Genomic DNA, 16,156 nt, shown 5'->3' with positions numbered 1-16,156 from the left:
GCCAGAGTCTCATGACATGGCAGCATGGGCAGCCACGTCGGATCGACCCCCCCCCCCCCTCCCACCGCTACTTTCTTCAGACTTCTAAGTTCTTCTTCTTCTTCTTCTTCTTCTTCTTCGGCGCCATTTTCTTCTGAATCATTCTCGTCGTCGTCTTCCTCTTCTACTTCGCCTTCACGTGCGCCTTCTGCGTGAAGTTTCCATTACACCCTGCCGGAGTACAGAAGAAAGAACGAATCAGCGGCAGCGATGGTGGATCACTGTAGTTATATCAGTCATCACACGAATACTAACAGCACTGATAAGCAGAACGCCGTCAGCGCAGACCACAAATGCATGCAATACCATGCTTCTCATCTCGCAGGCCTCAAACGTCTCTCAGAGCGAGCAAGCAATGGAATCAACAGAGCTAGCCATAGACAATATACGCATGGAAATGGACATGGTCATCATCTTCATCAGTCTGCAAGCTACACAGGAAAACGTGGAAACTGCTTAACGAAAAACGATGGATTAAGCTCCTCGTTAACGAATAGTATTATCTCCACCACTGATTCTGCGTCAGATTTATATAGTAATCTGGCTATGGCGGTAATAGATCATCTGAGAGCCTGTACTACTATCGGGGTCTCCATAGCTCCAGGCCTCTCAGAAGAAGAGTTCTGCAGGATTGAATCGAGTGCGCCGTTTCCTTTCACGTTTCCTCCTGATCTGAAATCCATTCTCAGAGAAGGTCTTCCTGTTGGATATGGCTTCCCAGACTGGAGGTCTTTATCAATGGAAGGTAATTTGAAACATCTTCTTTTTCTTTTCAACCTTCCAGCCATCGGTCTCTGCTATGAAGTGGCAAGAAATAGATTCTGGCTTCCTGATCAATGGGGACCTAAACCTTCGTGCATTCATAAAGCTCTTTGTATCGCTCGATCTTTTCTCAGTAAAGCTCCTCATCTTGTTCCTCTGTATAGAAACTTCTACATTCCTTCTGCTTCGACTCCATTAAACCAGGAAGGAAATAATTCACATGATCCTGTGTTCTTTGTCTGTGGAAGTCATGTCTCTGTCTGTACCTTCGATCTTAAAGGTTTCTTCGAGAACATTCACAAATTCATAAATTGCAAAGAAGTTCTCGATGATTCTTTGTTGAAGAACCATTTCGATGGATTAAGCTTTGATTTCTTCAACAATTACGATCATTTCAAAGATTGTCTCGACCTTAATGCAGATGATTTCTTTGAAAAAACTCAAGAAAATTTCAAAGGAAGCTTTGATCTGAGCACTAGAGACGTTTTCGAGAAGATTTACGATTTCAAAGTTAGAAATGACAGTATATTTCTTGAATCTGATACGATTAGCTTGAATAATAAGGTTTTTGTCGATAAGAATGAGGATCAAGGCTTGTCTGGCCGTTCTGTGAATGAACTTTCTCGTCTTTATGGAGATGATCAAATTAAACAGGAAGAGTTCATAACTGGGAATTTGGAAGGATGGGGAAGAATCTTGGATATAATTGCGGTGGCCAAGAGGAATTCTTGTCATTCTAATGAAATGAGGAAATTACGCTTTGTTTCACACCATGACATTAATATGAGCAGCTGTAAGCGATTCAAGTCCCATTTTGCGCACCAATTGAACACTAGATCAAGCAGAAGGATAGAGTTCTGGAGCGATCTGGCAGAGAAATTAGCTGAAGAAAATGGCGATAAATCACTTATACTCTCAGGAGCGATCATTAATGGATCTTCATCTTGTCTGAATGTATCGAATGAATATTCTTCCTGTATCATGGATAATGCCTTGAATAGAATCAATGGCTTGTCTTCTGCTTCTGCTTCTTCTTCTTCTTCTTGTCTCAACACCTTGCAGGATGGATCAATCACTGCTTATTGTTCATCAATACCTGTAAGAAAATCCTTGTATAATACCGCCACTGAAGGGAAATTAGTCAGCTCTGATGATTATCTAAACACAAAGTCAGATCAGGCTATACACCCTATGGTTATTCCTTACTGGCTTGACAGATTCTTTGACAAAATGGCTTTCCTGCTCAGAACTGGGGGATGGGAAGAGATGGAAATAAGTGAGATGCTCGATCCTAGTGGTTCATTAGATCCGCAGAAAAACAAAGAAAGATGTGAGTATGATGGTTATGTGCCAATTGATCATAATCTCGTAGGGAATGTATTATCCTTGGGTCATGTAGGATCTCAATCTATTGCAACCTAATTATGATAACATGTTTTTTATAAGGTGCAGAAAAACATGGTTTGCATGGCATCAGGAACATAGAAATGTTTGAATGGATCAGAATTCAATCACAACAATCATTTCATGGTATTTGTATTGGTGCTAATTACATTCATCCCTTTAAGGTCCATGGACCATCATATCCTATGGTATCTACATAATGGTAACTATACCATCTTTTTGAAGACCATTAATGCTTTGCAATCCCTTCCAAAAAACTCAAACTGTTTTTCATTGTTTACTGAACAAAGTCGCTAAAAGGCTTGTCTTGTCTTTGTGAACAAGTTATTGTAGATGTCAGGCCAGACAATAAGTGAAAATACTTACAAATCACATATTCAAATATTTTTCGTATTGAATGGTTGTGAATGATCACTTAATGTGGGGACAAATTACAATACTTCTCTGTCTCTGACTTCGGTGTCCACCGGGCAGCTGGTTTGTACATATATTACTGATGCAAACTTAATACATTTATTTTTTATGCAATCTCTTTAATTACATACTACATATATGCGGTGCGTGATTTCAATGAGGTAAAGGTAAAAAAACATATGGAGCGTTGGGAAAGAGGGGTATCCTTTTCCGCTTCTAGACTAATTAATGTTTTCACGTTGTGCACAACATATCATGCTCTGATGGGGTGCACATTGACTCCACTAAACACACAAACACACTGGATTAGTTGTAAACACTTGTAGTGTGCCTTACTACTAGTATTAATCCAGTGTGTTGTGACCTTTTTGGAGTGTCTCAAGAGTCAATAATATTTAAGGTGCAGTTGTGTGTGTGTGTGTGTGTGTGTGTGTGTGTGTGTGTGAGAGAGAGAGAGAGAGAGAGAGAGAACATTTTTGAAGTATGCACGTCTCAATTATTCTAAGGGTGTTGTGCATTTGTCTCGTCTCTCCCTTATCATCACCACTATAACCATCATCATTCTTAGAGATGTTTTGTGGGGGTGTATGGAAAGAGACTTTTGGTAGAGCCACTTCCTTTATAGAGAAATGTGTTTCCTTTGTTGCTCGCTAGCACTTCCGTTTAGAACGGATCCCCCCGAGAGTGTCGGTATCCTTTTCAACCCTCTCTTGAAAGTGCATTTTGTAAAGCCCAAAGTTAACAAAATGTGAAAGGTGCAGTTATGTCTTGACTTTAGACATCCGTGTATACTCCTCTTTCGTGAGCAATTTCCTTTGAAAGGCATTAAATTTGTTCACGATTTTCAGCCCTTGGGTTGTGGATAGTGAACGTGTAAAGTCGTTTTTTCAAGGAGAAAAGAACTTACACCTTCATGGTTGAGACAACAAACGGTACATGTGCACATGATTACTTTTATATATTGAATTTTTTAAAGAACTTTTATGGGGTACACCATAAGAAATTATTTGTTAGATTGAATCCTTGGGGATGTCTAAATTCAAGGACATATTGCATGAAAGCAGTGCTTTCAAATTGTGCTTTGGCCTGTAATGTCTTATTTATATTAGTGATGGTAAAAGAAGCTAAGGAGGGCCGATGGATTTCTCCTAGATCAAAATTGAGTACTATTATCAGATCCGCATTCAAACAAATATATTATTATCTTTTATGTTTCCTCCCCTTAATATAAAATAAGATAATGTGTTAAGGATTCTCTTCACATTACGAGCACTCTAATAAGGGCCGCAACCACAAATATCGCAGACATTGGATTCTCAACGCTTTTAATGATGCTCGAACTTAATAGGGCCATAACATGGTAAAGTTCATAAACTTACCATCATTAAATGTTCACTAGGTTTGCCAATAGATTTTGTCATGCTATTGGCCCACTTCTATTAATTATAAAGAAAGAATTTTGATATTTTGACGGTTGGCCTAAATCTTGGTCAAGAAGCAACATAAAGCTTGATTTTAGGATCTAGACACTATGAAGATTCTCATTTTGGAGGCACCTATAGGGTCTTTATTGGAACCTTTACACTAAGCCTTTTTTCCCACCTTATTTCAAACTCCTAAGCCCCAATTTGTAGAGGCCTACACAGGCAACGTTTAAAGTTCTTGTTTCTTGAGATGCGAGGCAACCTTGCTACTCAAACCATGACCATCTACTTTGACTTGATTTTAGCTTCAGCGAACTCCTTTGGGTATTTGGGTGTGCTTATTCTAGTTCCATTACAAGGTCACATAGCTTATGTATCATAATTTATTGTGTAGTTGACTTTGGACTTTGACAAGAGGATACTTAATCCTCATAATGAGTTGAATGGAATAATAATGTTTCCAAGTTCAATTAAACTAACAAGGAGTGCATATAAATGTTGGCAATTCAAATATTGTAATGTGACAATCTCACACTTTGTTCGTTAGTTTATTCCTTCCGTGGTTTTAAGTTGAGCCTCTCACTACTTCACTGGACAATTTATTGCAAATGAGATTTAGTGATGTATTTTTAGGTAAACCTATTACCAATGTAGAAAAAGAGATTGTACGATATAATTATTGATATTTAAATAAGTAAAAATTGCTCATGTATATTACATGAGTGTATCGTCATTGATAGGAATTGGCAACGGTTCGCCAAATAGGTTAAGCCTTAACCGGTTTGAGAGTTTTTAAACTTGAACCAAACCAATGGGCAAACCAGTTAATGCTAAACCGTTTTAGGAACTGGTTCGAACAAACCGTTTTAGCCTTAATTAGTTTAGGAATTGGTTTGGGTCAGCTAGAGCCTTGCCAAACCGAGCTCAAACTAGTTAAGGAGGCTCAAGCCTGAACCGACCCAAACCGACCCATCTAAAAACGTTTTAACGGTTGGGTTTAGGCTTCAAGCAACCTGTTGCCAATTCCTAATTGTCAAATAAGATATTGAGGTCTTTTGCATGGATCCCTAAACATGATCCTAAAATGATACATGGGTGGGAGTTTGATGGTGATAATTACAACGGTCTTACAATAGGGAGGCCAATTGTGAGGATTAAGTGTGAGATGGAGAAATATATGAATATTGATCACAGTCTACATGGATGGATGATATCATGTTACTCTATTTCGTATCCTGTAGAACAAATGTAGTAATTGGCCATAGAAACGTTGCTCAATGTTTTCTTCATCATGAAGCTCAATACAAGCTAAATCCCTAAACTCAAATAATCAAACATTTAGCATTTCAAATTGTCCTCATTAACTATATATGAAGTGCAATGGATGTTTTCTATCATGATGCATAAAAGAGAAGTGTGTGGTCACCTAACACCCATTGAAGTGAATACAAACACAAGGGTAACATGCTTGCCGAGACCACAATATAGATCACTTTTTTTATGACTTCAAATTATTGAAACCATTGAAAGAGCATATAAGCACCCCCCCCAATTTGTGGAATATGAGTGATATTGTTATTTGCCTAAAGGTGATACCTAACATGTAATCGACCTACCCCTTCTCACTCTTAATAAATTAACTAAGTCATATTTCTATATCCATAGTCAATAAAAATAAATAAATGCAATAAAAAATGTTAGGGTCTTACCTTATTTTTCCTCACTACCTACCCAAATTACATTTTGGACATAGTAGATTCTTCACCATATTGAATGATGATGCTAGAGATGTAATTTCATTCTAATTTGCATTTTGACCAAGTATTATTATCTATAATTTCTCTGATATTGACATTAGACAAGAAAGTTTACTTTACGACCAGACCATTCTTTGTCCATCTATGTAAAATTCCATACATTTAGTTAAAAGAAGACATGATGGTCAGTCACCTTGTTCCACCAATTTAGGGTAGTTAAGGTAGTTCGAAAATAATTTGAAGAGTAGTTCAAAGTAATTGATAAATCCTTTTCTAGTAAAATGATATAGACAAAATAAAATGGACACGATTTTATTGCCATTACCCAATTGACGTTCATTTATACAATTGTTCCCACAATTTGACGCACAAATAAGTAAACCTAGGCCACCCCAAGATTTCATTAGATCTTCTGTGAATTAAAAAAGGTGATAATTGAAGCTAACATAAAGTAAAATTAGAGTTTGGATGATCGAAGAAGAATAACTTATTATAAGGTTTTACTTTATATTGGGGGATTTATTTTGGACTTCAAATAGGCATTCTACTCTTCCACATGCATGTTTATAAGTTATAAGTTATAACCATACATCAACCGACCACTTTAAAGGTACTAGCCATTCTTTTAAACAATTGAGCTATCCACATCTATTCTATATACATATGGTGCCATATAATGATTTGCATTCATAACATAGAACTATGTTGTGTGCTCCATATCCACAACCAACTCAAAATTATTTTCATACAAAAATTCCGGTTTTCAATCAAATGCAAAACACATGAGACTTTAAGAAACTAAACTAAATCTTTCTCTCTACATCCCTGTTATCTCTACATAGACCAAAATCATGAACAAGCAAAGTATTATTAACTACAATGGTTACACTTCACTTTAGTCATATATAGGCTGATGACTTTGCCCAAAACGAAGACATCAAGTCATCATTTATGCCATCCTAAATCAATTTTAGCCCCTTCTTTGTTGGGAATTTTTTTTTTCTAGGTTCTTGTTTGGATATTATTATGAAAATATAACACTACGATGCAAGCTTTCTAAGGGTAAAGATTTCCTTGATCCATAGTTTCACAATCTCCATTTGATTTATTGCAATACTTCCTCCTAATATTTTTGAAACTTGGAACTCAATAGATAGATATTATGGGTTTCATGATTGGATGTTAAACAAACACAATGTTGTTATTTTAAAGGACCAAATCAAAACACGTTAAGTGTATAGGTTGCTACATCATTGTGGTTTCGAGAACATGTGAATGCTTTGCTGCAAATACAAAAATCACAATGCTAGAAAATTAGAGTTACAAGTATATAGAGTTTCATTCTTCCACATAAACAAAAGAATATCCACATAAGCTTATTGCGTGTGCTTCTCACTAGGGGTAAATCTTCAAAAGAGGTAGTTGGCTATTTCACATTGTGAACGATGTGGTGTACAATCATTTTGGACCTACTCACTCCACAAGGCAAAGGATTGGGAAAAACTTTGAGTTTTTTGAGCTAATTTTGTGGCCTATCAAGCAATGCCTATTTCATCTAGCAAACAAGATGTTGGATGCTTAGGATCATCACAGTGCATGACCATAGGGTTGTTTTTTGAGCCCAAATATTAGAAGCTAGCTTCTTCAAGTAATTCCTTGGCATTCCACTTCATACTTACTTTACTTCGAGTGCTTCTAAGCACTTTGTTGTTTGATAGACATTTTGTACTCTTCCCTTTATTCTTTGTGGGTTTTCATCCCACATTAAGTCTCCCCACAAGTAAAACAATGGTTACCCACTTATACTTTTTTTGCTCCTTTTCTCTTGTAACACTCATATAGAAAGAATGTTATAATTTATCTTTATCTAATGGTTTCTTTAGGCTCACACATTTGATGAGATCTTATAAAGCTCCCAAACCTAAGTACGGTAAAACAATAATGGAGTACCTATATCTTTTTCTCTCTTTGTTGATTTCCTGGTTCACACTTCCTATGATGACTTATAAACCACCCCAAGATGAGGTAACAAGGTTGCTTTTCTATATGTATGCCTAAGAAATAAAAAGAGAGTGGTCTCAAGTGTTCCAAATATTAAGTTGGCACTCTCACATGCTAGGTCTCAACATGTTTATTATTACTCAACCCCCTTTATGGATTTATTGCACATCTTTATGTGTCCTCATTTTCATGCATGTGTCTTTTGGTTTTGCCTACTTTGTCAAGCCCTACGCACATTTTTGCTCTCTATGTTCATCTTAGCTTATGCACCTTGACAATAGTGTTCTAATATTCGTCCTTTTACTAATGTTGTTTAGCATATGAAAGTTCAACATTTGTTCATATTAGTCTCACTTTATTTTCCACAATGCGTCACTACAATCATTACGCACTATTAAACTTGACTCTTATGTTAGTTGAGAGAAAACATGCTTGTACAAATACAAGAGTTCATTGGATATGTTTCATCTTTAGTCACAATAATGCATGTGTATATCTTTCATATCCGTATCACATTATCTCTCTTATAGAAAAGCTAGGTTGTATGATTTGTGATCCTAAAAATAAAGCTTTCTAAATTTGATAATTTTAAACAATTAAACTATACGTTTTACAAAAAATGAAAATTTGTATTTGAACAAAGGTGGAATAATACTACATTTCAAATTATGACATAGAAAGGGATAAACCGTAGCATAGATCCATGGGTGTGATTCTGTCTTTCGGAGAAAGATGGTTTTGTAGTTTGGTGCAATATAAGTAAATTAATGTGTGGCAAATGTGAGCCTCAACACCTTTCCCAAGTCGTGACACATTGGCGTTTAAAAAAAGCCCATAGTCATGATCTCTTTTTCTCTTTTAAGTGGTTCAAAACATCCGTAATTAGAGGGAACCTTGAGCCCAAGGTATTTGAAGCTTTCTATGGTTTCAAATACACAATGCATATTATATCCTTATTTTGCTATGAGAGAGAGAGAGAGAGAGAGAGAGAGCAATTTTAGATACACATTTTTAGCATCCATAAAGAGGCCAATATTGACCCATAGAACCTCAGTACAAAAGTTATCTTGATGTGTGTATCCTTCCTAAGAAGGGATATTCATACTTTGAAGGACTAAGTCTGGATGTGTGAATAAGGCATACTGCATATGAGCTCAACCTTCTAAGTTTTCTCTTTAGTGTGACACTCAAGTCATCACCTCCTCTTAGTATATCATCAGAGCTTTCACAAATTGCATTATATGCAAAGCATGTAAAATGCAAATGATACTCATCCTCTACTAGCCTTTCCTTGCATACCTTACATGTCTTTATATTTGATTGATTTTGGTTCCTTATTGCAACTTAATGATAGGGCTCTATGAGAGTTAATACTTATGTTAGTAATGAGGTAAGATTTAATATGATGAATAGGCCTTCTTGCCTTATATAAAACCCAACACCTAGGATTGATGTTTCCAGTACTCTGCGTTGATACCAGTCCTTTTAGCATATTTCCACTTCTTCCTTATTCGGTTCATTAATATTTGAAAGAGAGAGAGAGAGAGAGAGAGAGAGAGAGAGAGAGAGATGGATGTAGCTTACTCGGTAAGCTCACTTAATGAAGAGGTGGTGCATTCAACCCCTACATTCCATAGTGATACCTAGAAAAACATCACACACACACACACACACACACAGACCAAGATGGATGTAGCTTACTCGATAAGCTCGCTTAACGAAGACCAACAGGTGGTGCATTCAACCCCTACATTCCATAGTGATTCCTAGAAAAACATTACACACACACACACACACACACACACACACACACACACACACACACACACACACAGACCAAGATGGATGTAGCTTACTCGGTAAGCTCGCTTAACGAAGACCAACAGGTGGTGCATTCAACCCCTACATTCCATAGTGATACCTAGAAAAATATTATATAAAAAAGGTGTAATAGTCAAGGCCTTAGAGTTGGTCGTCTAACAATTTAGCACTAGGAAAAGGTACCTACAAAAAAAAGGTCCATGAGGGTTTGTTAAGTTATTTTGAGAATTGAAGTACAACCGGATATAATTTTGTTTCACCTTACTATTGTTTTCAATAACAAGAAGTAGAGTTAGAAGAGATTATAAAAGCATGATTTTGGTCTTTTTTTCCAAAAAAGAATATCCCTCCATTAGTTAAGAAAAACTATATTGGGTACAACCTAGAGAGTACATGGAAAGGAAACCAAAAGACTTCCAAAACCATCATGTGAAAGTCAATGACCAACCATAGATCATTCCCTTAAGGAGATGACTCTATATACAACCAAAATTGTAGAAAACAATTAACAATGGGAAGACAACTTCTAGACCATCCTACAATCTACTTGGAATGCAACTCCAAAGCTTTCCAAAAGCTATTTGTAGTAACAATCCATGATTTGTATGTGTAGAGATACTACCATTTTCAACTTTTAAAGCATTCACCAATTTGATCAAACGAAAACAATGGTTTTTTCCACCGATATCATGATGTGGCGTGGCCAAAGAAGGAAAACGAGGAAAAGGGCATTTTATTCTCCTTGCTTTCTGAGACAAGGGAATATATATTGTCAATGGATTTAATGCCGAGACAAGCGGCTATTTTCCTCTATAAAAAGGGGAGAAGAAGGCTTATTTCGGGTCAACCATTTTGGATTTTAGAGGTAGACCATTAGGGTTTTGGGGTTTCATCTTATTCTCTTTTGGGGAGGGCACCATTTAAGTTTTGAGCTTTGAGGGTTTCTACTTCTACTCCATTTATCCTCACCATACACACAAACTTAGGGTTTGGCTTCTTGGCTATTTTGGGGTTTCCTTGGTGCACACACACACACACACACACACACACACACTCTCTCTCTCTCTCTCTCTCTCTCTCTCTCTCTCTCGGAAGCCGAAATGCAAAGAACAACCAAATGCCCTCGGATGTTGGGCTTCAAAACAAGTCGACACAGAGTAGAAAGGATTAAGAAGATAAGGGAATGTGAGCTACGTCGACTAGAAGCTATGGTTGGGGTACATTTACATTGGGGCCACGGGCCACATCCACATTGAAACCCTTTGACCTCCTGCTTCTCTTCAAGAGACTTGGATAGAAATGAAATTAGGCCTAGTATAACATCATTTTCATTGTAGAACATGTTTGTTATTTTACTAGAACTATTTAGCTTAAAACTCTATTTTTATTTTTATTTTTTACTTTCGATGAATGGGTAAATATCCCATTTTTTGTTGTAAACCATTTGTCTCATGGGCCAAATTTGGCCTTAGAAGACGTTAATATATCTTTCTTTCTTTCTTTCTCTCTCTCCGACACACACATACACACACATTTTGGGGCTATTTTGGATCATTGGTTCAGGTTCGTGGTGAAGAGATAAAGACCGGTGTTTTTGAACCTAGGGTTCGTGCTTCCCCGTTCACTGTTTTGAGTCCGAGTGCTCGCCGTTTGGGTGGTTCGTTCGTTCGCGTGGTGTGAGGTTTGTGGTTTTGGTGCGATCGGCTTAAAATTTGTGCTATATGGTTCTCGGGTTGTGTGGTGTGCGGTGGTGTGCTCGTGTCCCTGTTGTGTTCGAGGTTACGCTTGGAGTGGTCGTGCTTGGTGGTCGTTGTCATCATGAATTGTCATCTCCCTCCCTCTCTATTGTTCCACTCTTGTTTGTCTAGCATAGTTGAGTTTGGCTGCCGCCGTCATAAGTCCATTGTGGCTTTGAGCCTTGTATAACGAAATTGTTTTGGCATATATTGTGGGCTCTAGATCTTGGCTCCTTTCGTTCTCGTCGTGTCAAATGTCTTGCCTTCCATTTTGTGTTTGGAAGCATTCTCGTCAGAGTCCAAGAGTCATTAAGCCTGTAGTGTTTTGTGTTTGTGCGGGAATTATTGAGTTGACGAGGATCGAAAAAGACCAACACTATTTGACCTTGAAATGTCTACACACACCTACCTTTCCATAGAGATCGACCAATCAATCCCACAACTCCTTTAATTGCAAAATAACATTCAAGCCAACATTACATCTTGCAAGAATGCTACATCCAATGTTAGAGCTTAGATCTAAAGTAAGCATATGATAAAGATAACAAAGATAGATTGATAAGAAAGGAGAGAGAAAGAAGGGTGGGTGCCAATCCACCAGACCACTGCCGAGCGAAGGGATTGAGACGGACTCAATCCTCGATTGGCGTCCCATACCACCGTCGTGGCGTCGAGTTGTACCTGGTCCTAGCGCGCTCACTACAAGAGTTGACCCACCACAAGAACGGAGTCTCGACATAGTCAAGAGATCATCAAATGAGGGTAGCTAGGCCTCATATTTATACCCAGACCTAAGGGCCCCATGCAAGTTCACACTTAGCCTAATGGGTTGTCTCAATGCTGAGGATTAAAAGTAATCCTCCCCTTCTTTACACTCTCGTTTAACCCTCACACTTTATGCACGTGTATAGGATACTACGGTACATTCTCACCACAGGATATTATATGGTCATGCCCGTAACATCTAATGTGTTAATTTTAAAAGTATGACTGGAATCCATCTTATATGAGGAAATGTAATTATGAATGGAACTCGAAACCACTTTACCTAATGAAACAAATAATGATTAAAAAGCTTTAATTATTTGAGCAATTGTCCTATTCCAAAATTGACCCTAAAAGGTCAATAAATGGTTAGAAATCCCTTGATCAACCCAATAAGGCTGAAAATAGAATGCTTATGATTTTTATTGAGAATAATATATGTACCTAACTTGATCAAGTATTGCAAACAATTAATCACTTTACTATCCAATGAAAATGGATCCTTCCAAACGAGTTCTCCAAGATCCCTTAATAACCATACCAAAGACCACTTATCCCATAATAACTGCATGGAGTATCAACATGTCAACGAGAACTATATACTGAACCAACAACCATTGAAATGTTCTAATTCTTTGAGAAATTGGCCTATTCCAAATATAAGCCCAAAAATTCCTCAATAAATGGTTAGAAATCACTTGAACATGCCAACAAGCCCCAAAATAGAATGCTTATAATTCTTATTGAGAATAATATGTCTACTTAACTTATTTATGTATTGAAAAAATTAATCACTTTACCATCCAATGCAAATGAATTCTTCTTGTCACAATTGAAGCTACAAAGAAGATGTCAATTTCGAAGAAAAGAAGGTAATAACAAAACAAGAAGACAAGAATTTGCATTACTTGGAGACCATGATGACAAAGGTGCGGAAGATTGGCATTGTCACGAAGTTTCGTTTGGCGGGACCATGGGGGTCTCAGACTAGGGAGTAAGAAAGGGTGGAGAAGACATGAGGTTTTCTTGCAGACGAATACTACGTGCTGGGCTAGGTCTCATTGCCCCTTTTGTGGAGTTGATGGTTTTTGTTGACCACGACTCGCCGAGCTTTCGATCTCACTACATGAGTGAACGGATGGGCACACAAAGAAAGACAAGCACACGACGTGAATGCACAAGAAAAGGGAGAGCACACATTCATGAAAGCTCAAACGCCCTTATGAGGAGACACAAAACAACCAAACGTACAAGGGAGACACAAAAACATACATACGAATGTCCGAATGCCTTTATGAGGAGGAGAGGTGCATGGTTTCCCAAAATCTTCCTTGTCATTGGACGACTAAACGTACAAGGAAGACACAAGAGTGTACACACGAATGTCCGGACGCCTTTATGAGGAGGAGAGGTACATGGTTTCCTGAAACTTTTCTCGTCACAAGATGATCGAACGCACAAGGAAGACACACGACCGTACACACGATGAACGCCTTTATGAGGAGGAGAGGTACATGGTTTCCCGAAACCTTCCCTATCACAAGACAACCAAAAGTGCAAGGGTGTCACGGACACACCAAGCGTGGACTAAGACGGAGCACAAATGATGAGGCAACGAGCGACGGATGAACTTGGAGCTAGACGTGACAAGGCTAGGAACTCTAGATGTTGTGAGCGACATGAGGGCATGGAGACAGAAATAAAGATCAAGGAGACAAAGAGGAGGCGAAACGAGAATACTAGATTGATGTGTCAATGATTGGTGTTAAATCCCTTAAAAGGGACCAAGGAGGTTACAAGTATTTATACAAGTATTATCTCTAGAATATACCTGACAAATATCTCTAGAATATACCCGTCTAGAATACACCATAGAATATTTCTAGAGTACACTAAAGGCTCTAGAATATTCTGGAATGTATATATGCTAGAATATACAATACTCTATTATATACAAATGCATACTCATATTCAAATGGTTGAGCATGATGTCTTATAGATGTGAGGTTGTAGGTTCAATCCTCACTAACTACGTACTTGACGTCACTATGTTGTGACAAAGGGAGAAACAAAAAAGTACACGCAAATGTGTAATTTTCCTTTATGAGGGGGAGAGGTGCATGGTTTCCCGAAACCTTCCCCGTCATAAGAGACGACGGAACGTACGATGGAGGCACAAACACACAATTTTATTATAAGGCTTAAGACCCACAACAGGATTACAACGAAATGTGCGTGGCATAAAACTCGAGCTCAAGCATGAGTGACGGGAGTAAAGAAAATGGAGAAGTTTTGTAGTAGGGAAAGAAGAAGATATAACAAAACGATCACGTCCACCGAACGCAAGCACACCAACACGACAACCAAGGAAAGGAAAGCATCGAGCACCAGTCACGATACCGACCCGACGAGCCCAAACGATGAAATTGGCGAGCATGACCACACGGATGTGGGAGCATGAGCACTCAAACACCAAGAAGACGCGGACAACGAGCATCACGAACTCGCAAGCACACGGGCACGAACACCAACATGAAGAAGACGAGCACCGTGACGAAGAGGGGATGAAAGGGTATGAACTAAGGAAGGGCAAGAGGTTTCTTCCCAAAATGGTGAAGAAGCCAAAAGGAGCCCCTCCTTTTATAGAAAAACAAGGGGAGGGGGCAACACATTTTGCCTTCAATGCAGCCTTTCTCAATATTTAAAGTGAGAAAAAGATATTATTGAAAGCAATCATTCTAGATTCGAACTTTAAACCCTTATAATATAATTGAAAAGCTCTATCCAATTGGCCATTCAATTTTATATAATTTAGGTTATATCTCTTATCTCACTCCTTTTCCCTTTTTCCCCATGTGCAACATACTCTCTCTTTTGCTTTTTCTTCCTTGGTGCCTATCTCCCTCCTCTATCTACGTTTTTGCTCGATGCCTACACTTTATCCTTTTACCCTCGTTCATGTGTACTTCTCGCACTTGGCACACCACATCACCACAACATTGAACTGGAATGGTTCAACACTAAGCAGATCCTCCATTTTTATAGCATATATAGGATCATGCATGATTGCCACTTGGCATACATGCACGCATGCCGTTTGGTTAGAGTGTAAGACTATTGTTTAAAGGTTATAGAATCAAATGATATTAACATTTGGCGACATCATCCCCTACTTTGGCGACAAGTTCCACGAGTAACAATGCATGAATTAAGATTTAATTTATTGGGATAGAGGAGACGAAACTCCTCTATAAGTTCAAGGGCATTAGCAATGTTCTCTACAAGTTCCCAGATTTGATTATTGGGCATATATCTAAGCCAATCTACCAAGTAATATAATTTCTTCCTCACATTTTGGTCCTTCAACAAGTTGAACTAGAGGTTATGGTGGAACAACCCGATTTGGGACAGAACTTGATGTCCATGGCTTTGACAATGAAAATTAAATATTGCATGATGACGTATATGTGAAGGTAGGTCCAAATGAAATGCAATGTCGTTGACTTGATTAGGGATTACAAATGGACCTAGACATTGGGAATCCAATTTGTCACATGGTCTAGTAGTTTTCACATTACGACGTAATAGCTATACATCATCACCAACTTGAAACTTAGGTTTCTTGGAACATGTTCGTGTTCACAAGTGGAAGGATCGTGCATTTCAATTATAGATTCCTTTTATAATCTTGCGATTTTAGGCAATTTTCAGAAACTTGATACACCAGTATCACATGTTTTAAATAACATGTAAAATTTGCTAATTTTTTGAGATTTAATAATTTCAAAATGACAATTTCTAAAATTGAATAGTTTTTAATAAATGTTTAAACATTGATGGTGGATGCAGATATGAAATGTAGTTAACTTAAAGAAAATCACAATGGTTAACTCAAGGCACAAGTTAAGATAAAAAAGTATAGAATGTTGGCAACGGTTTATGTCACTGCCACTACAAGATCAAGCCAACATACTCCATGGAATCATGGGCGGATGGACTATGAGATCGGAAATAATTAATGCTCTATTGATTA

General features: G+C 37.9%; 1 protein-coding gene across 1 annotated transcript; it reads left to right on the top strand.

The window, feature by feature from the left end:
• The first annotated feature begins 249 nt into the window (after positions 1–249).
• LOC147848297 (uncharacterized) lies at positions 250–2,598 on the top strand. The gene has a single exon (XM_087338520.1). It carries the CDS (start codon positions 250–252, stop codon positions 2,221–2,223), a length of 1,974 nt encoding a protein of 657 aa, XP_087194646.1. The 3' UTR covers positions 2,224–2,598.
• Positions 2,599–16,156: the final 13,558 nt, after the last annotated feature.

The sequence above is a fragment of the Azolla caroliniana genome, unplaced genomic scaffold (assembly GCF_043228905.1).
Source record: "Azolla caroliniana isolate FFs.n. ecotype wild unplaced genomic scaffold, voAzoCaro1.0.p SCAF_411, whole genome shotgun sequence".
Taxonomy (NCBI): Eukaryota; Viridiplantae; Streptophyta; class Polypodiopsida; order Salviniales; family Salviniaceae; genus Azolla; species Azolla caroliniana.
The sequence above is the reverse complement of the archived record's forward strand: the minus strand, read 5'-3'. Positions and strand labels throughout refer to the sequence as shown.